The sequence below is a fragment of the Apodemus sylvaticus genome, chromosome 22 (genome assembly GCF_947179515.1).
Source record: "Apodemus sylvaticus chromosome 22, mApoSyl1.1, whole genome shotgun sequence".
Lineage (NCBI taxonomy): Eukaryota > Metazoa > Chordata > Mammalia > Rodentia > Muridae > Apodemus > Apodemus sylvaticus.
The window spans coordinates 26,990,185-27,009,178 of NC_067493.1; the positions used below are offsets into that span (position 1 = coordinate 26,990,185).

Consider the following 18,994-nt stretch of genomic DNA (forward strand, 5'->3'; position numbering starts at 1 on the left):
TTCTGCCCTGGAGAAGCCACGTGATCATAGACAAGCTAGATCCTCCCACAGGCCCAGATACAAAGTAGGCTCCTGGGCCCTGGACAGTCAGTTAACATCACTAAATACCCACATGTACACCAGGAACTTCTGTACCCTGGCACTGGGGAAGGGGTGCCAACCAAAGGTATTAAACAAGTTGTTCTAGGTTACTGAGCCAGTAGGGGGTCCCAGATGTGAGCAGGGATCCCAGATATTGATAGGGGTCCCAGATGTGGGTAGGGGTCACAGATGTGAGTAGGGGTCCCAGATGTCGGTAGGGGTCCCAGATGTGAGTAGGGGGTCACAGATGTGAGTAGGGGTCCCAGATGTGAGTAGGGGGTCCCAGATGTGGGTAGGGGTCCCAGATGCGAGTAGGGGTCCCAGATGTGAGTAGGGGTCCCAGATGTCGGTAGGGGTCCCAGATGTGGGTTGGGGGACACAGATGTGGGTAGGGGTCCCAGATGTGGGTAGGGGTCCCAGATGTGAGTAGGAGGTCACAGATGTGAGTAGGGGGTCACAGATGTGAGTAGGGGTCACAGATGTGAGTAGAGGTCCCAGATGTGAGTAGGGGTCCCAGATGTCGGTAGGGGGTCCCAGATGTCAGTAGGGGTCCCAGATGTGAGTAGGGGTCACAGATGTCGGTAGGGGTCCCAGATGTGGGTAAGGGTCCCAGATGTGGGTAGGGGTCCCAGATGTTGGTAGGGTCCCAGATGTGAGTAGGGGTCACTGCACCTTGCCTCTCCTCCACCACCTGCACTCTGAGGCGTATCAGTTGAACATGTCACAAAGTAGTCAAGGGGCCTGGATAGATGGCTCAGAGGCTAAGAGCGCTGACTGCTCTTCCAGAGGTTCTGAGTTCAAATCCCAGCAACCACATGGTGGCTCATAACCATCTGTAATGGGATCTGACCCCCTCTGCTGGGTATCTGAAGACAGCTACATATGCATAAAATAAATAAATTAATTAAAAAAAAAAAGTAAAGTCAAACCAGGCATAGCATGCCCCTCCCCCCAGGGCTCTGGTGGCTACAGACTGACTCAGAAGGAGTTGGCCAGGCCAAGCTGCTCATTGGAGAATGATGGGATACTGAATGGAGTACCAGGGAGGGGGCGGGGCTTCAGTCTTCACCGCTGGTAAAAGGACCATTGCAGGTCCCGCCCATGGGGTCCTAGGATGGGGCTGTTTGCCAGGCAGTAACTGGGCTTATCCTGGTACAACCTTCTGCCATTTCTTGTGCAGGTGTGAGGCATGTGTGCACATTAGTAAGGAGGCCAGAGGTCGATGCTGGGTGTTTTCTTTAGTTACCTTCCCACTATATTTTTAAAGTTTTTGAGACGGGATTTCTTAATAGAACTGTAGCACTTCATCAATTCGGATGAAGCCTCAAGGATCTACTTTGACCCCCCCCTGCAATCGCTGGGATTATGTCGGTGTTGGGATCCGAACACGGGTCCTCAACATTTACATGACAGACTATGTAACTGAGCTATAGTACTAGCCCTACTCCTTGAGATAGGATCTTTGTAGCTTAGGCTGGCCCCGGACTCACTACATAGCCAAGGCTGACCTCAACCTATGTAGTCAAAGGACTTGGACTTGGGAGTAATCTGGCCACCTCACCCTCCTAACTGCTGGAATTTAATTTATAGGCATGAGACGCCATGAAGGGCTCCTGCCACTCTGAACTTGTGCTGAGTATACCTGGGTGGGTGTGCAACACGGGCGGACAGGGCTTTTTACAGTCCATCTACCCAGAGGCTGGTCACCACCCAGACACAGAAGTAGGCTATAAGCTGGGGACGGGATTCTGGAGTCAGCTGTAGAGAAATCTGGCCTAGCTAGAGACTGTTTCTGTCTTAAAACTCACCAAGCAGGCTAGGCCAGCAGGCCTGTGAGCACCAGAAATCTATTTATCTCTGCTTCTGTAACACTGGGGCTACAAATATGCACCTGGCCTCCTAGGGATTGAACCCAGGTCCTCATGCTCGCAAGGCAAGCACTTTACCACCTGAGTCATCCTCAGCTCTAGTCAGACTCCTTAGAGCATTGTTAGCGTCACTGAGCTGGAGCATTAATCCGTGCTCCACACAGACCCTGGGCCTCTCGCAATGTCCTGCATGTTCACCTACGACCCCAACCAACACTGCTCAGGGACAGGGGCCAAGCAGGTGACATGGGTCACCCTCTGAGGATGGCTCAAGTTCCTGAGGTTCCCACAAGTTGCCCTGGCCATCAGAGGCCTTTGGTCAGCATATCCTGGGCACTGAAGGACATATCTACGGATGATCTAAGAGTACACGTGGAATGTATCACCTGGTGATAGTCCCTACATCTTAGGAGACCAGCCTCGGATTGTGACCCGACTCCCAGGGGAGGGCCCAGGTGTGCAGAGAAGAAAGCTAGGCCTCATCAGGGTGCATGGTTCCCAACCACATCACCATCCAGACACCGGAAGCATCTCAAACAGGAAATTCTTTATTGCAAAGATACAAAAGCAGTCACGGCGACATGTACAGCAATAAATTAAGTGGTGGCCATGAGGCAGGGTGTAGACAGGGGGCCAACAAGTCTGTGATCTTGATCTCTTCTTAATAATTTATAACATGGGGAAAAAGCACAAAAAAAAAAAATAAATATTGAAATGAAACTGCCAAGTGGCAGGTGGCTGAGGGTGCCAGGCCTCTGCATGGTCAGCATGTGTCCCTGTCACCTTTTGGAAAAGTTAAAGCTTGCTTTAAGAAGTCAGAGGAACGAGACAGAAAACCCACTTTTATCTTTAAATAAAAATATCCATATATTAAATTGTGACAATGAGATTTCAGTGACACAAAGCCATGGGGTGTGCTCACACCCTTCCCAGCCCCCTCCAGGCAGGTGCCCTGGACGGGTGCTCCAGGTGGGACTGACAGCCCTGTCTACCCTGGAGGCCAAGAGTATAGAGCCTCCACCCAGGAAGTCCACCACAGGTCAGGAGTGACTGTGGCCAGGAAGCCAGTCAGTGGTCACCTGCCTGCCACTGCAACCCACCCTGGAGTCCACTCATCCAGTGTGACACCTGCTGGAGCAGGCTTTACCAGGATGCCCAGAGCCACCACAGAAAGACTGAGGGAGGTTGGCACCCTGAGCCTTCGTCGCCCACTGTCCAACCTACTCTGCATTAATAAAGATCTACAGTATCAAACTGGGAAAGAAAATTGTTATGAAAAATCTGTACGATAAAATGTGTGTATAATTATATATATATATATCTTCTCTCTTTAAATATCCATGGTCCTTATTGATATCCAATATGGATTACCTACCAAGGCTATGGTTCCAACAGTGCTTTCTAAGTGCCTGGCTGTGGCCCAGCCTGCCCCCGACTCCCTGTCCACCATATTCCCCAGGACCTGGAGGACACGATTCCTTCAGTAAAAAAGCGCAAGATGTCCAGTGGCCCCAGAACTCTATGAAGGAGGAAAAAGCAGGTAACAATTGGGCACCGAAGTTGCAGAGTACTTGCAATGTATCATCTGCCTGGGGTCCTTGCTGACCTGCCCACAATGGGTGTGTCCACAAGGCCTTTCAGATGCAATCCCTGTCCCTTCATACTATGCCTATCGGGCATCTTCCACATCCCCTGGCCCTCGGCTGCCAGGACTCCACACTAGCCCTGTCTATTGCATTCCTGTTCTTTTCGCAGCAGCACACACCTCAACTGCCGACGACATATCCCTTAGCATCTCGCAGGCTTCACCGGTTTCTCTCCCGCCTTTCCCCTCTGCTAAGCCCCAGTGAACCCGAGCCTGGCTGTTTGCTGGCTCTGTGGACAAGTGGCCCTTGCGCCACTATGGGGCAGCCTACCAGACTTGCGGGGACACTCCATGACACTCGTGTAACCCTCGGCACACATACTGGACAGGCTCTCTCCTATGTGGCCACCTGGCCAGCAGTTTCCAGTCTTCACAGGCTGTGATGGTAGCCTATATACACACAGGAACAGAGAGACATTACCTCCTGCAAGTGGTTCCCAGGACGTGGACCTGGCTCTCTATCTAAGAGCTAAAGCAGGTTGTAGCGCCCTTTGATAAGAACAAGAAGGCCAGAGCCCAGAAAGGAACAGGCAGTATGGTGTCCACCTAGCTGGATGCCCTTAGAGGGAACGGCACCGACGGTGCTGACGAGCAGGCACCGGAGACATGGAAGACCAAGTCCTCATGCTCTGCCACAGGGGCCTAAAGTTGTCCACCAGGCTGGCCGGGTGCTTCCTGGCAGCTCTTAAAAACATACCCCCAGGGGAAGGAGAGATGTGAGTGGGGGTTGCCTGCAGCACTGGCTCAAGAGAGCTTCCCTTTTATCCCGCATCTGCCTGTCCCTGCCGTCCCTGCCCTCAGCTCTGCAGGGTCCACAGTGGGCAAGTAGACATGAGGAGTCTGTGCCAGGGAGCCTGGGATAGGCATGAGGGCTGTGCCACTGCCCGTGCCCTGCCCGGCCCCAGCAGACACTAGGAGGCAGCTGAGAAGGGCACAGAGGTGGAGGACAGCTCAGCGGATTTGACGATGGTGATGACACTGGTGGTGGCCACCTTGGTGGGAGTGACGGGCCCGCGGGCCACGGTGCGTGCGAAGGTCTGCAGGGCCTCATACTTGGACCGCAGGGCGTCCAGCTCCAGGCGCATGCTGCTGTTCTCCCGGGCCAGCTTCTCTACCTCCTGCTGCAGCTCTACGCGCTGCCGCTCCAGCTCCTCTTTCTGTGTCACACGCTTGATGCGGCAGCTAGCTGCGTAGCCTCGGTTCTTGAGTGTACGGCGCCGCTGCTTCAGCCGAGTCACCTCCTCCTTGGTGAGCCCCCGCAGGTGCTGGTTCAGCTCCCGCACCGACATGGACACCAGCTCATCATCGCTAAGAACAGGCCCGTTCTCGCCCGCCTCCTTCTTGACCTGAGGAGCCACACGGGCAGCGGTCAGAACAGGGACAGAGTTCATGGGAAAGGCACAAAATCACCCAAGGCTAAGGGCCGGTCCAACAAAGGCCCTGCAGGGCCTCTCACCTGCCCCACGTTCCCATTCTGCACCAGGGTGGCAGCAGGGAACTCCAAGATTAGGCCCATGGCAGCCCTGCTCCAGATGCTATGACACCTCTTTGAACAGGGAGGACCTGACAGCCATTCCCTCAGGAAGGTCTTGGTCAACTTCTAACGTTTTCGACAGACACACGGAACGGAGACCTTGCCCCCTCAGATGCCTCAGAGGGCCAAGTGCTTTTATGTTAGGGACAGGATGATACAGTGGCCTGCCCTTCCCTGACACCCACTACTCCTACATCAGGAGCCTCTGAGGCGACGAAGCTGACTCAATAGCACTTCTGGTGATAGTGACATCAAGCAGTAAGGACCTGAGCAGGTAGAAGGGACATCAACTTACCTGGGGATACCACTGTGCTCGCTTGGCATGGAGGGCAGGGGGGACAAGCTTGGGCAGAGGACGGGCCTGTGGATGCAGCCCTAGGTTGCTAGTGTGTGTTCCACACCTGCCCTCCGCCCTCCCACCTGCGCGCTGCCTCCCTGGGTATCAAGGCCACGAACGGCCTCTCCTCTTTGGCTCTTTCTCCAATTCCTGAGGACAAAGCTGACCTCATTTTCTAGTGCAGTGCTGTGGCTTTACCAGGGCAGGCTGCATTGTCCCTGTGCCAAGCCAAGACAGTGCTCGACACGGCCCATACTAGCCTTACCTTCAACGCCTTGTTGGGCTTGAGATTAGTCGTCATAACCCGGGCCCTGTCACCAGGACGGAACCACCAGAGAAGTGTAGCTGGAAAGACACAGAAAGTTAGGACTTATCAAGCTAGTGTCATTACCTCTGAGGAACAGCACCTGCAAATATGGTAGGCCTGCTCTTAAGCCTTCAAACCTTTTAATGCCTTTAATATAGAACATCATGTTCTTTTTACCCCAACCAAGAAATTATTTTCATTGCTACTTTATAGTTGTAATTTTGCTACTGCTATGAATCATAATGTAAATATCTGTGAGTTTTGATGGTCTTAAGTGACCCTCCCATAGAAGGGTTCTTTGGCATTCTCGAGGGGTCACCCACAGGTTGAGAACCACCACCTCAGTGCTCTGGCGCAGGTGCCCTGACCAGTTTGCCTCTGCCTAGCGGGAGAGAATGAGATCCAACCACGCCTCATGCTCTAGCATCGGTCCCCAGAGCAGACAGACCCCCTAGGTCCCTGGGGGCTGCCGCCCGGCTCCCCCTTCAGCTCACAGGAAGGCCGTCAGCCCCGTGGAGTAACTGCCAGTCACAAACAATTGTTGCTGTCTGCTCAAGGTGCCCCCCTGAATGCTACAAGATATTTACAGCTGGAGGACACCAGGTGCCCCATGCATCCTCAGGACTGAAGGGACTTGGCAGCCGCAGAGCAGGCTCTATAAGCGGCAGTATTCCACTCTGAAGGAGGGCTTTGGGACAGTGCCTTGCCAGGGAGAGAAGTAAGGCTATTTCCAGAAACCTCATTTACAGCCCCCCCAAGACAGATGGGGTACAGAACACCTGCCACTCCTCCGCAGCCCCACCCTCCCACAACCCAAGGGACACCTACCGCCGTGAAGGACACTGCAGCTGTGACATCACCACTCCTCCCTGGCCACCCCAGCCCCTCAGAGTGACCCCAAGGCCCCTATGGGTGGGGTGGGGTGGGGGCTACTGGTGGGTAGCAGGTTCAGAGGATCCAGGCGGAGACACGGACAGAGAACTCCAGCCACCTGGCAGACTTACTGGGCTGTCTGGCAGGCCCTGTCCCCATGGCCAGCCCGCCAGCCCCCCAGCCCGCCCTTCTCATTCTCCAGTCTGCATTGTGTCACACACCCTCATCATTCATGAAAAAGCCAGCCAAAGCATCCCAAGCATGATTCCCCTCTGATAGTTGCCATGACGACCTTGGGATATAGCCAACCCCCCACGGTCGCCATGGCAACAGAGAAGCCCAAAAAGCATTTGGGACTTGTGGGTCAAGCCTGTGCAGAAGGACAACACGAGGTTCTCAGGCAGTAAACAAACCCATTCATTCCCTGACAACTGGGGAAGGGGTAAGAGGGACAGGGACGCCCTCGGGTGGGCTACACCCCCACCTCTTGTATTTCAAACCCTGACAAGGATGGGCACAGAACAAGGAATGTCAGGGGAAATCACACAAAAGAGCGTGTGGAGGGTAGGCATGAATAAGACAGAGGATGACCTCCCCATCCCTTCCCCACAGAAGTGGGGGACCTTTAGGCTCCATTTCTCTACCCAGTGATCCCACCTCTGGTGGGGTCCGGTCTCCACTGCCCACCACCCTTACTACCAGGAAGCCATCAGCGAGAGACACGATACTGACTCTAGTAATAGGCACGGTACCCTGGTGACATCACTGGTCACGTTCAGTGGCCAATGGCAGTAGGCAGACCAGGACAGGGCAGGGCCAGAAGGCTCAGGTAGAGCAGCATACATTCTGTCACAGTACCCGTCTGGGACCTGAGAAGGACCAGAGCTTGTGGGAGTGATCCAATGTCGATAAGAGATCACATGGGGATCTGGGCAAAGCAGGTATCACCCACAGACCACCTCCTTTCCAGCTAGGTAACAGTGGCACCAGAGAAGTCACAGGCTGCTCCATTAGGAAGTCTCAGGAGCCAGGCGCCTAGGAGCCCCGGGAGCCCTGAGAAAGTTTTCCGTGTAAGGAGGGAGGAGGGGTTGGGCATCTCTTCCAACTTGCAACCCCAGCGTCAGTGACATAGCTATGTGGTGAGTCACAGGCTGTTTACAGAGCCGGCTCACATTCCCACACAAGGACACCCCTCCCACCCGCATGCTCACGGGCCCCAGGGGCCACTGCCAGCGGAAAAGGAAGGTACTGGGAAGAAGGGGGACTCAACCCAGACCCACGGGTGCCTAGACGTGCAGGCTCGGTTTGGAGCAGGAACCTTTCCACTCCCGTAAGGATGGTACTGTGACACCCGGGTGGCCAGGATGTGCACAGAGCAAGGGCTCACCCCCCAGGTGATCCCATGAGAGTCAACTGACCACTGGATGGAGCCCACCAGGCCAACAGCAAGGGCCCCTCCCTGGCTCTCTCCATGCACACCTGCTTCATGGGCTTCTGCTGGGGTCTGAGTTCAAGGGACCCTTCTTCAGACCCAAGCTGGCTTAAAATAAGTAAATCCATGGACAAATGCCAAAGCCCCAATTCTGGGGTCATTTCCTCAGAAAAAGAGGATGAGAGAAAAGACCCCAAGTGGTAAGAAGCCCCCACTCAGGGGTCCTGGGTGCATCCACATACCGAGCCAGCTAATGTGTTCACCCCAGCCTATCCTGCCCTGGTGAGGTTTCGGTTCCTGGAACCCTGTTCAGCAGGGATACCTGCACCCCCTGTCAAAATAACTCAGACTCCATCCTTCAGGACCAACGCTGTACAAGTCTGTCCAGGTGAAAGACGAGGTTGTCAGTTGGCCCTGAGTCAGACAGAGGCATGCCCTTCTGCCTGGTGGCAATCATGGGGGACAATCTAAGGAACAGAGATCTTCAGCAACTCAAATGTGTGTACCCGAAGCACATGGGTACAGTCCCAACCTACCCATCAAAGGCCAGGTCAGGCCTGTCATCCTAGAACCTGGGAGGATTACAAGTTCAAGGCCAGCCTGGGCTCCAGAGTGTGTCCAAAGTCAGCCACGACAACTTAGGGTGAACACCCACCACCCCACCCCCGCACGTGTGCACACGCCCAGCTCCTCTGATAAACACAGCTAGCCAGCGGGGACAGAGTGGCCAGTCCTTCCACTTCAGGACGGACTGGAGTAGAAGAGGCCCTGTGCATAAAGAGCAGAGAGGCACACCACAGAGTGTGGGAATCCAACCTGGCACCCAGAGACAGCAGGTAGTCCGGGCACCAGCAGACTATCTTTTTCGGGGGGGGGGGGGCGGGAGGGGAAGGGGAGGGTATTCCCCGGAAGCAGTTCCTCAGCACTACCCTGTGCTGACTGCACTATTGGGGGCATTTACAGCCTCAGGCCTCTCTTCTGCAGGACCTCCTAGCAGTCCTAACACACAGCAAGGACCGCATCCAGGTCCAAAGAAAAATCAGACAGCGAGCTACAGAGACTTTGCTACGGTGGACCAGAGAAGACCCCAGTCTCAAAGGGGCTCCGTGTTCCCCAGGGTAGTATATAATCTGGATCACCCATCTCACCCTGTTGCAACTGTAACACCAACCTGGGAGTTCTGAATGATATCCCCTGTTCCACAGGGTGACAGCAACTCCAGCCCCCAATCCAGCTGACCAGGACGTGTGCTCTTCAGGGTCTCCCAGGATGGGGAAGGGAGCAGGGCGGGTAATGAGGAGGGGGAGAGACCTATTCTGTCCAAGGGAACAGGTTCAAGCCTTGGACAGCAAGCATCACCCTGACAGCAGTCAGTCACAGAACCTAAAGCCACTAAGGATGTAGCCACCTCTGCTTGGGAGCCTGAGCCAAGTACCCTTTCCAGGACCCCGAGGACACATGGGGCTGACATACAGTGGCCACTTGCTGATGAACCAAACCACAGCTGGTCAAATGGGACCCTGCCACTGCAGACCACTAAGATGTCACTGGGCTGTCCTTCCACAGCGCATGGCTGGGAACCTCCACCCAGCCCTGGCTGGCAGGCCGCCCTCCCTCCCATAAGCCACAACTGTCTGCCTAGTCTAGAGGACGTCTGGTCACCTTGCGTTTGCAATCTCAGGAAGCTGTGTCATCCCAGTTACATGCAGAGGTGACTCAAGCAGCTGGAAGGCTCACAGCAGGCTGCATGGCACACCTCTCTCAGCCGTGGCTGCCCCTCCTTCTGCCCCTGACCTGGCCTCCTCTCCCTGGTGGATGAGGGGTCCATCTTAGGGCTCTGTACCATCATGGTGCTGCTGGAACCTTCTGCTTTCCATGTCTCACTGGGGATGTCCCCAGGAAACAGCTAAGCCCAGATGTGTGTGTGTGTGTGTGTGTGTGTGTGTGTGTGTGTGAGAGAGAGAGAGAGCGTGTGCTTGCCAAAGTGGGTGTAAAGGTCAGAGGATCATTTTTTGGGAGTCAGTTCTCTCCTTCTACAATGTGGGCCTTGGGGATTTGAACTCAGGCCACCAGGCTTGTTGGCAAGCAAGCACCTTTACCCCCTGAGCCACCTCACTGGGCATACCTCACTTGTTTGAAACCAGGTCTCTCTGTGGCCCGGAACTAATCACAAACGTTAGGCTAGCTGACCAAAGAGCTTCGGTGATCCTCCTGTGTCTCCCTGCCCAACACTGGGATGACAAGAGTATATGCCACCACATCTAACGTGTGCATGTGGACAAGAGTATATGCCACCACATCTAACGTGTGCATGTGGACTCTAGCAAACATTTTATTGACTGAGTTCTCTCTCCAGACCTGTTTGTTTAAGATGGCGCCTCACACAGCCCAGGCTAGCCTGGAACTGACCTTCTCTCGCCTCAGTCTCCCAAGAGCTGGGATTACAGAAGCACCTCTTAGCTTACCCAGCCCCAAGCACAGTCCAGCTTCTCTCTGGACCCTAGCCTTGGTACAACAGATCCCCAACTCTGACCTTGGTGCCTCAGACTCAGTTCTAAAGGTAACATAGGTCTTGGGGTTCCCTTCTGAGCTTCCCTGCCCGTGCTCCCTTCTCTGGCTGATGAGTGCTCCTGGCTAGGGTGGACATGGAGGTTCCACTCTACCCTTAACTGCCACTTCTTCCAGAAAGCCCTCCTAATTGCTGCCTTTGGGGAGTCAGCATTTTCCCTGGAGCTAGGCCTGGTTCTAGAACTTTCTTATTAGCAGCTTCCATGCACAATGAGCTTCTGTGAAGCAGAGATCTTGTATTGCTGATACCAGCTCCTTTAGGGTATCAAGGCACTAAAGAAGGTCTGCTTTATATGCAAAGGCGGGGACTCAGACAGGAAAGGAAGCCTAGTAGCGGGTGTGTGCTCTCCCCTACCATACCAGATGGCCCCAGGGAAGAGCTGGCAGGTGTGACACCAGATATCACAGTCACTAGCCGCTAACCCCGACCTCGAGCCTCGGGCCAGGCCATCAAGCAAGCAGGGCTGTAGTATCCTCCCAAACACCAGGCAGTGTGGTGTTGGATCACCAGGGCTCAGGTCTACCTCTGTGAAACTCTATAGGTTTTGCAGATAACACTTTCAGTTTCCTGAAACTGCACCAAAGAGGAAACAGAACGCATATGTGACTTATAAAAAGCAAAAGTAAATAAGAATGACCAGGCATCTTCTCAAAGCGGGGGACAGGGAGGGTGGGGCGGGAGAATGAGTCACTGTTTATAGCTCCAGAGATTGGCCACACAGAGAATTCTCCCAGCTGGTTTTATTTCCATTTCCCGTGTGGACTAGACCCGGGATCCAGAAAGTCCACTCTAAGAAACCTTTAGACTCAGAACAGCCGGGGCAGAAACAGACACAACCTCTTAGTCTAGACTGCAGGAAAGAGTTACCAGAGACTGTAAACAAACCCTGGGGCTGGTAGAGCCAGGGACTGAAAACTGAGGGTCCTTCGGGACAGAATGGCCAGAAAAGACTCACCAGAAGCCTTGAGGGTGCTTGAAAAGGGGCTGAGACACAGAAAGGCAGACTCTCCATCCAACTCCCTCCCATTTTTAGCAACTACTTGGATGGTACACAGCCCTGAACTTGCAACGGGGCCCTGCAAGCCCAGCTCAGTTCAAGAACAAGAGGAGAATGCACTCGGGCAAAGCCTGGCTTTGTGTTTTGCTCTAATAGATCTTTTATTTTGGAATCACAAGAAGTTTAGTTTTAAGTTATCACATTGGACACTTTTCCTTTATCAAGGTCAAACACCACATTTCTCTTGTTGAATTTATCTAAGGGTCAGAGAAGGTTTTGTCACCAGTGAGGACTGTCCACAGTAACATGGACTGCAGGTATGTCCTACAGTTTTCCTGACTCCATCCACAGGCTTAAATTCATACCTTATTATTTCGACTTGGATTTTTGTGACAGTGTCTCACTATGTAACTGAGGCTGGTCTTGAACTAGCTAAGTAGTCCAGGCTAACCTCAAACTCAAGATCTTCCTGCCTCAGACTCCCATGTGCTAGGATTACAAGCATGTACCACCATAAACATAATGGCTTTCGATCAATACCTTTGAAAGAAGTTACCTGGCCCTAAAACACCAGACTTGGAAAATACCAGCTCATCAAAGTACCCACGTGTGCTCCACCAGATACGTTCTGAAATGTGGCGGCCACAGTAAGACCTCAGCGGTACCAACCTCTGGGATCCCTGGGCTAATTTTAGTGATTCCACAGAGAAAAGGGAAGGGCTGAGCTACCTACCAGCTGTGACACAAGCTAGCTTTTTGGGACTCAGTGCACCTGGCCAGAGAAACGTGAGTGCCTGTCCATAAATTGGAGGGTGAATTGTTAAATTGTTAAAGAGTTGTGTGAAATGCGAGGCAGCAGAGCTTCCCAAGAGAAACAAGAGCAGCAAACTGCCTGACCTCCCAAATACTGACTGCTAGCATACAGGGCAAGTTCTGGGAGGCTGGAGTGGCTGCCATCTCCAGGAGTAAGGATGCCAGAAGAAATGTCTCTCTCCCCCAAAGGGATCTAATCTAGGCACGTAGGACCCACGAGGCTTTCTTCACCTGTAATTTGCTAGAGTTTTTTGCTTCTGATTTCTCGCCGCACGCTCTTAAACACACACACTCTTAACACACCTATCCGCTCACCCTACAAGGGAACCTCGAGTTAGACGAGACCTTGGCCCCAGACCACACCTGAAGTGACGGAAGCGATAGGCTGGCCAAGACCGTCACCTGCCTCGCTCCCCACCCACAGCTTCCACATCCGGCACCGCTGGCCGGTCAGCTGATTAGAAAGTGACACCAGTTACTCAGGCCCTTTCGGGGTCGCGGCCCGGGGCGAGGTGGGGAGAAATTCTACGCCGACGGAAATGGCCAGGTGCGCACGGCTCCCGGGTGCCACTCTCCCGCACGTGGTGGGTCCCGCGTGGGCCCTGAGCCAGGTCCCGCGTGACACGTGCTCGAGGCCCAGGCTGGGCCCCGCGGCCTTCGGGCTGCTCCTCCCGCAGGTGCACGAACTCTGGGTCCCCCAACCCAGTTCCCGAAGACCCTCACTCACCCGGATCGCGCGCGGGGCCGGGCGCGGCGGCTCCTTGTGGACACGCACTCTTCACGCGCGCTTCTGCTCTCGCGCTCCCCTTAGTCGCCGTCTCCGCCCGCGCGCTTCGGACTACTCCTTCCGACTCCGCGAAGAACAACAAGTCCTCGCCGCCCGCCGCCCGCCGCCGGCTCCCCAGTACTGACACCGCTTCCGGGATCGCGCGTCGAAGCGCGTCACCGCCCCGCCCCCGCGATGGTCACGCCCCTAGTAATCACGCCCCTGTTGCTCACGCCTCTTCGCTCAGCAAAAACCACGCCCCTCTGGCCGCGCGTCCGCACCACGCCCCTGATGGCCACGCCCCTTGCTGCCCCAGTCCCTGGCTCCTCCTAGATCTTTCCACGTGCAGTTGTCTCATTGCTGAGCCGGGTTCATCTCCAGCACACCCGGGGCGGGGTCTGTGCTCCTTTCCCAAGGTAGGGGATGACAGGCGAGCATGACGCACGCTGGGTGTGAACCCCAAGTTTCCCTGAACTTTCAGCCTGGGCACTATGTCTCTATGCCACCCACTGTCGTCTGTGCTACCCACTGTGATCCTGAGGTCGCAGCTGCTGGAGCCTCCCCGGGTCTTGGCAGAGGAATAGAGGTCAACCAGCTATTGACCATGTTTTGGACCTAACACCAAGTCCACATCAAGGTGGCGAAGTGGGTCAGTTCCACTACATAATCAGCAGGGCAGGTGCACCCTACAAAGGAGAAAGGGGTATGTAAGCGTTCTCTTCTGACCCATATTCTGACCTTTTGATTTATCAGTCTGAGACAGAGACAGGGTCTCACTGTGTAGCTCAGAGTGGCCTGGAATGCTTATAAAACTTTTTTTTTAATTTTTTTTACTTATTTATATGTGTGTTCATATGTGTGTGGGTTGGTGTGCACACATTACCACGCATGCATGGAAGTCAGAGGGCAACTTTAGAGAGTCGTTTTTTTTCTTTCTGCTTTTGGGTTCCGGAGATCGAACTCAAGTCGGTCAGGCTTGGTACCTTTCCCCACTGAGCTCTTTACCCACTTTACCTCAGTGGCACTGGCTCGAAGCTTCCAGAGAGGGCTGGGATCCCAAGCATGCAACAGCACCATGCCTGCCCTCATCTCTCTCTCTCTCTCTCTCTCTCTCTCTCTCTCTCTCTCTCTCTCTCTCTCTCTCTCTTTCTCTGTAAGCAATGGATAGTGTCTTAGGGTTTTACTGCTGTGAACAGACACCATGACCAAGGCAACTCTTATAAGGACAACATTTAACCAGGGCTGGCTTACAGGTTCAGAGGTTCAGTTCATCATCATCAAGGTGGGAACCTGGCAGCATCCAGGCAGGCATGGTGCAGGAGGAGCTGAGAGTTCTATATCTCCTTCTGCAGACCACTAGAAGAAGACTGATTTCCAAGCAGTAGGTCTTAAAGTCCATACACACAGTGACATACTTACTCCAACAAGGCCACACTTCTTAACAGTGCCACCCCCTGGGCCTAACCTATTCAAACCATGACAGACAGAAAGCCATTTCTGTCCGACGTGGGAAGGCATGGACATATATATGGCTGTTCTCTATAGGCGTCGGTGGGGGCAAGAGCACACACAGAACTTCCTGTACTCCGACGCGGCGCAGCAGTTGGATTCCTAGACTTGCTTAGGAGTCCCAAGATGTCCTCACACAGGAGCCATGCCCCTCATCCTGCCTCAGAAGGACAAAGCTGTAGATGCTGGTCCTGCTACCCTTGGAGGGGAGGGAATGCCCAGGTCTGAGAACACAGTGAGCAGGAGGCTTCCCTCCCTGAGCCCTAGCAACGGGGCTCTCAAACCCACACACTGTGTAGACTATGGAGAGCGAATCTATGAGGCGCTCTGGAAATATGTCGGAGGGCAACGGACCCAAGCACCTGGAAACCCGTGGTTTTCTGTGTGGCCAGTTCCATGCTGTAGCTCACGGTGCTGCAGGCACCACGACCTCTTGCAGTGGGCTGTAAATCTGTTCTTGCTCCTAAATGTTCTTCTGGTATTTGCCACTAAAGGGAGGCGTCCGGGGGTCCGTCTGTGTCAGCTAAGACCTGCCGAAAGCAGCTTAACCTACCAATGACAACATTAGTGACAGCATCTCACCAGGATATTTTCAGGGCTGTCCTCCAAGATCTGAAGGATGCTTCCCTGCATCCTCAACACGCTTCCAACATCCATGTGCAGAGCTGGACCTGTCTCAACTGGTCCTCTCCAAGGGCCTCTCTCGGGGGTCGGGTGGGTTTATGCAGTTTATCTGACTCCATAAGGCTATTCTCATGGAGTTTTTCTTGGGATATCTTATTCTCCTCAGTTCCTTCAAGCAAGAGAACAAAAAAAACCAAACAAAAAACAAAAAACAAAAAAACAAAACAAAACAAAAAAAAAAAAGGCCAGCACTGGGAAGGCAGAGGCAGAGGTGAATTTCTGTGAGTTCAAGGCTAACCTGGTCTACATAGCGAATGCCAATGCCAGGACTACTGGCATTACAGAGACCCTGTTTCAAAAATTAAAAATCTGGAAAAATAGGGGCAGGGCAAGCACAAGAACGTGAGTTTGATTCCAGAACCCAAATAAAAAGGTGGGGTGCTGGAGAGATGGCCAAATGGTTAGAGCATTTGAGCATTTGCTTCTTCCTTCCTTTTCTTCTTTTCTTTCTTTCTTTCTTTCTTTTCTCCTCCTCCTCCTCCTCCTCCTCCTCCTCCTCCTCCTCCTCCTCCTCCTCCTCCTCCTCCTCCTCCTCCTCCTCTTTTGGCAAAGGACTTGGGTTCAGTTCCCAGGGCTCCCAGGGCAGCTCTTAAACTCTCTGTGACTCAAGTTCCAGGGGATCCTACACCCTTTTCTAGTTTTTGAGGGCACTAGGCACACATGGTACATAGACATATATGAAGGCAAAACACAGTACACATTTTTAAAAACTGCTGAAAGGGTAACAGATGAGGTGGTGTGCCTGTATTAGCTCTGCAGTGGAAAGGTGAGACAGGAGGGTCTTTGGGGTGAGACAAGCCAATGAGAGACCCTGTCAGAAGAAGCAAGGCAGGTGGCACCTACGAAACAACAGCTTAGCTCTCCCTCTGGCCTCAACATACCCAAGCACGTGCACACTCACGGAGTCACAGGTAGTGCACACCTCTAATACACACCTGGACGGCTAAGGCAGGAGGGTCGTGAGTTTAATAACCTGAGCTATATATTAAGACATTGGAACTCAAGGGTCTCCCCTGTCTACACCTCCTGAGTGTTAGGATTATGGCTGGGCACCCCACCCGACCAAGTTACCATGGGTTCAATTGCAGAGTGACTGTGGAGACCTGTGGTTGTGGCTTGGCTTGCCCAGACAAACATTCCCTTTTATAGTGGCTTTTATGGAAGAAGCAATGCTGGTTACACCCTGATAATCTATCCCTTGCTGCCCTGGAAAGGGTCATGTCCCTGGGGTTAGAGTCAGACTGGCCCTTCATTCTAGATGTTTTGGGCTGGTCCTTGGGGAAGGGCAATCTATGTTCATAGGGAGGCTGGACATCTCCGGAGGGTTACGTGCCCTCCCACACTCTTCCTCTGGAGAGCAGATAGGAACTCAGATGGCTCTGGCAAAGCTGGAGAAATGGAAGCAACCTGAAGCTGGCAACATAATTCATTCAGCAGTAAGGCTACAGACAGGAGTGGGTTAGCACTAGCCTGATGGAGAAGGGTAGCACTTTCACTCCATCGGTCCCCCTAAAGACCCCTTTTCCCAAGAGCTCAGACCCCTGAAAATGGAGACTAGATCTTTGGAGAGGCCAGAATCCGGGATGGTGTATGGTATCCCCTTAGATATTGGAACATGACCCTCCCAGAGCTGATGGGCAGCATCGGCCACCGAAGCCTGTGAGTTGGATATCATGCAGATGGAAGTTCCTACCAGTGCGAGAGCTGCCTCCTGCTTAAGTGATGGATGTGGTGTTTCGTCGGGACTTCCCTCTCACCTTTATAGGGGGAGAATCAATGAGCAGACAGAGACTGTTCACTTGTCCTGCCACAGCTATGTCCTCAGAGATGTTTCTCTGAGTCCAGTTCCCTCCCAGAAGAGTGGTGATAGTGAGGTCCCGTGTCCCCTGCACTCTATGAGGGCTGCAGGGGGAACTACAGAGGTCTGTAAAGGCTTCTGAGGTAAAGACAATGCACTGGCTTTAGCTTAGAGGTCTTAGAGGGGGTCTTAGAGAAGAGAAAAGGAAGCATGGCAGGCCTGAAGAGGGTGGGTAGAGTTTAGATTTCAAAAGCTCCTGATCCTTTGCCACCATATCGGTGCCCATGGCCTCCAACAATCACGTTGATGAAAGGGGCCAGTAGAGTATCGGAGCTTCCAGAGTGGGGATGTGGTTCAGTTGGTAGAGTTCCTGCCCAGCGCTTACACAAAGCCCTGGGTTCCATCACCAGCTCCAAATGTGTGGGAGTACACGCCTGTAATCCCAGCACTAAGCGGAGGCAGGAGGATCAGAAGCACAAAGCCATCTTTGCCTACCTAGTCAGTGTGTGACCAGCCTGGGCTACATTAAAAAAAAAAAGTGCATCATAATCTGCGCAGTGTCCCCACAGTCGTCACAACTGCGTCCGTGTTACAAGTCAAGTGAGAGCGATTCTAGTGGGATTCTATCGAGGGTCCTCAGGAGAGGCTGGAGAGATGGACGGCTCCGTGGATAAAGTGTGCGCGGCACAAGCATGAAACTCTGCGCTGCGACTCCCAGCACTCATAGGAAAAGCCAGGTGCAGCAGCGGATGCCTGCCATCCCTGTACCTGGAGACAGAGGCAGGAGGATTCCTCACCAGCCAGCCTACCTGAACCAATCGCCTTCAGGTTCAGTGAGAGACCCTGTCCCAGAAAATAAGGTGAATGGTCTCTGAGAAATTATGTGTGAGTTTGTCTTCTGGCTTCCACTCACGAGCACACATCTGTGTTAGCTCTCTCTCTCTCTCTCTCTCTCTCTCTCTCTCTCTCTCTCTCACACACACACACACACACACACACAGCTCTAAGACGAATACCTCACCTGTCACTGTGCTTACAGCCATAGTGTCCTCTGTCTGCACAGCCGACCAGAGCCCTTTCCTCTTCTTGCTGATCACAGAATGGGGATTTCCAGGACTTTGGGACAAGGCCTGTGCAGAGGACAATTCCTGCTTAAAGCCATGACCCCAGGTAACAGCCATGACTACCAGTCACTAAGATATCACAGAGACAATCACCCTATTTAAGATTTGGTTTGGCTTTTTTGTGCTTGTTTGTTTGTTTGTTTGTTTGTTTAAGAGTTTATTGTGTATATGTGTGTGATGCTGTATGTATGTGTGTGTATATATGTATGTGTGTCACTGCTCATGTGTATATGTATGTTGTGGGTGGTTATGTTTATATATGTGTGTGTGGTGTGTATATGTGCATGCATATGTATGTGTGCATGTATGTACATGTGTCACTATATATGTATATGTATGTACCACAGTATATGTATATATGTGTGTGATGTATATATGTGTGCGTATGTGTATATATGTATGTACATGTGTGTGCCATTACTTGTATGTGTGTATGTATTGTGTGTGGTATGTTGTGTATATATGTGTATATGCATGTGGTGCGTGCGTGTGTGTGTGTGTGTGTGTGTGTGTGTGTGTGTGTGTGTGTGCCTGCCTGTATGTGTGTCTACCCATGTGTGGAGCTCAGAGGACAAGTTTCAGGACTCGGTTCTCTCTTTCTACCATGTAGGTCCTGAGGAGTGAACTCATGTTATTGAGTTTGGAGGCAGGGGCTTT

At 53.0% G+C, this 18,994-nt stretch overlaps 1 protein-coding gene across 1 annotated transcript; it reads right to left on the minus strand.

The window, feature by feature from the left end:
- Nucleotides 1–2,481: 2,481 nt before the first annotated feature.
- Nucleotides 2,482–13,382, minus strand: Mafk (MAF bZIP transcription factor K). The gene is made up of 3 exons (XM_052167458.1): nucleotides 13,184–13,382; nucleotides 5,731–5,810; nucleotides 2,482–4,940 (listed from the first exon to the last, which is right to left on the minus strand). The coding sequence occupies exons 2-3, from the start codon at nucleotides 5,764–5,766 to the stop codon at nucleotides 4,506–4,508; spliced, it is 471 nt and encodes a 156-aa protein (XP_052023418.1). The 5' UTR covers nucleotides 5,767–5,810; nucleotides 13,184–13,382; the 3' UTR covers nucleotides 2,482–4,505.
- Nucleotides 13,383–18,994: the final 5,612 nt, after the last annotated feature.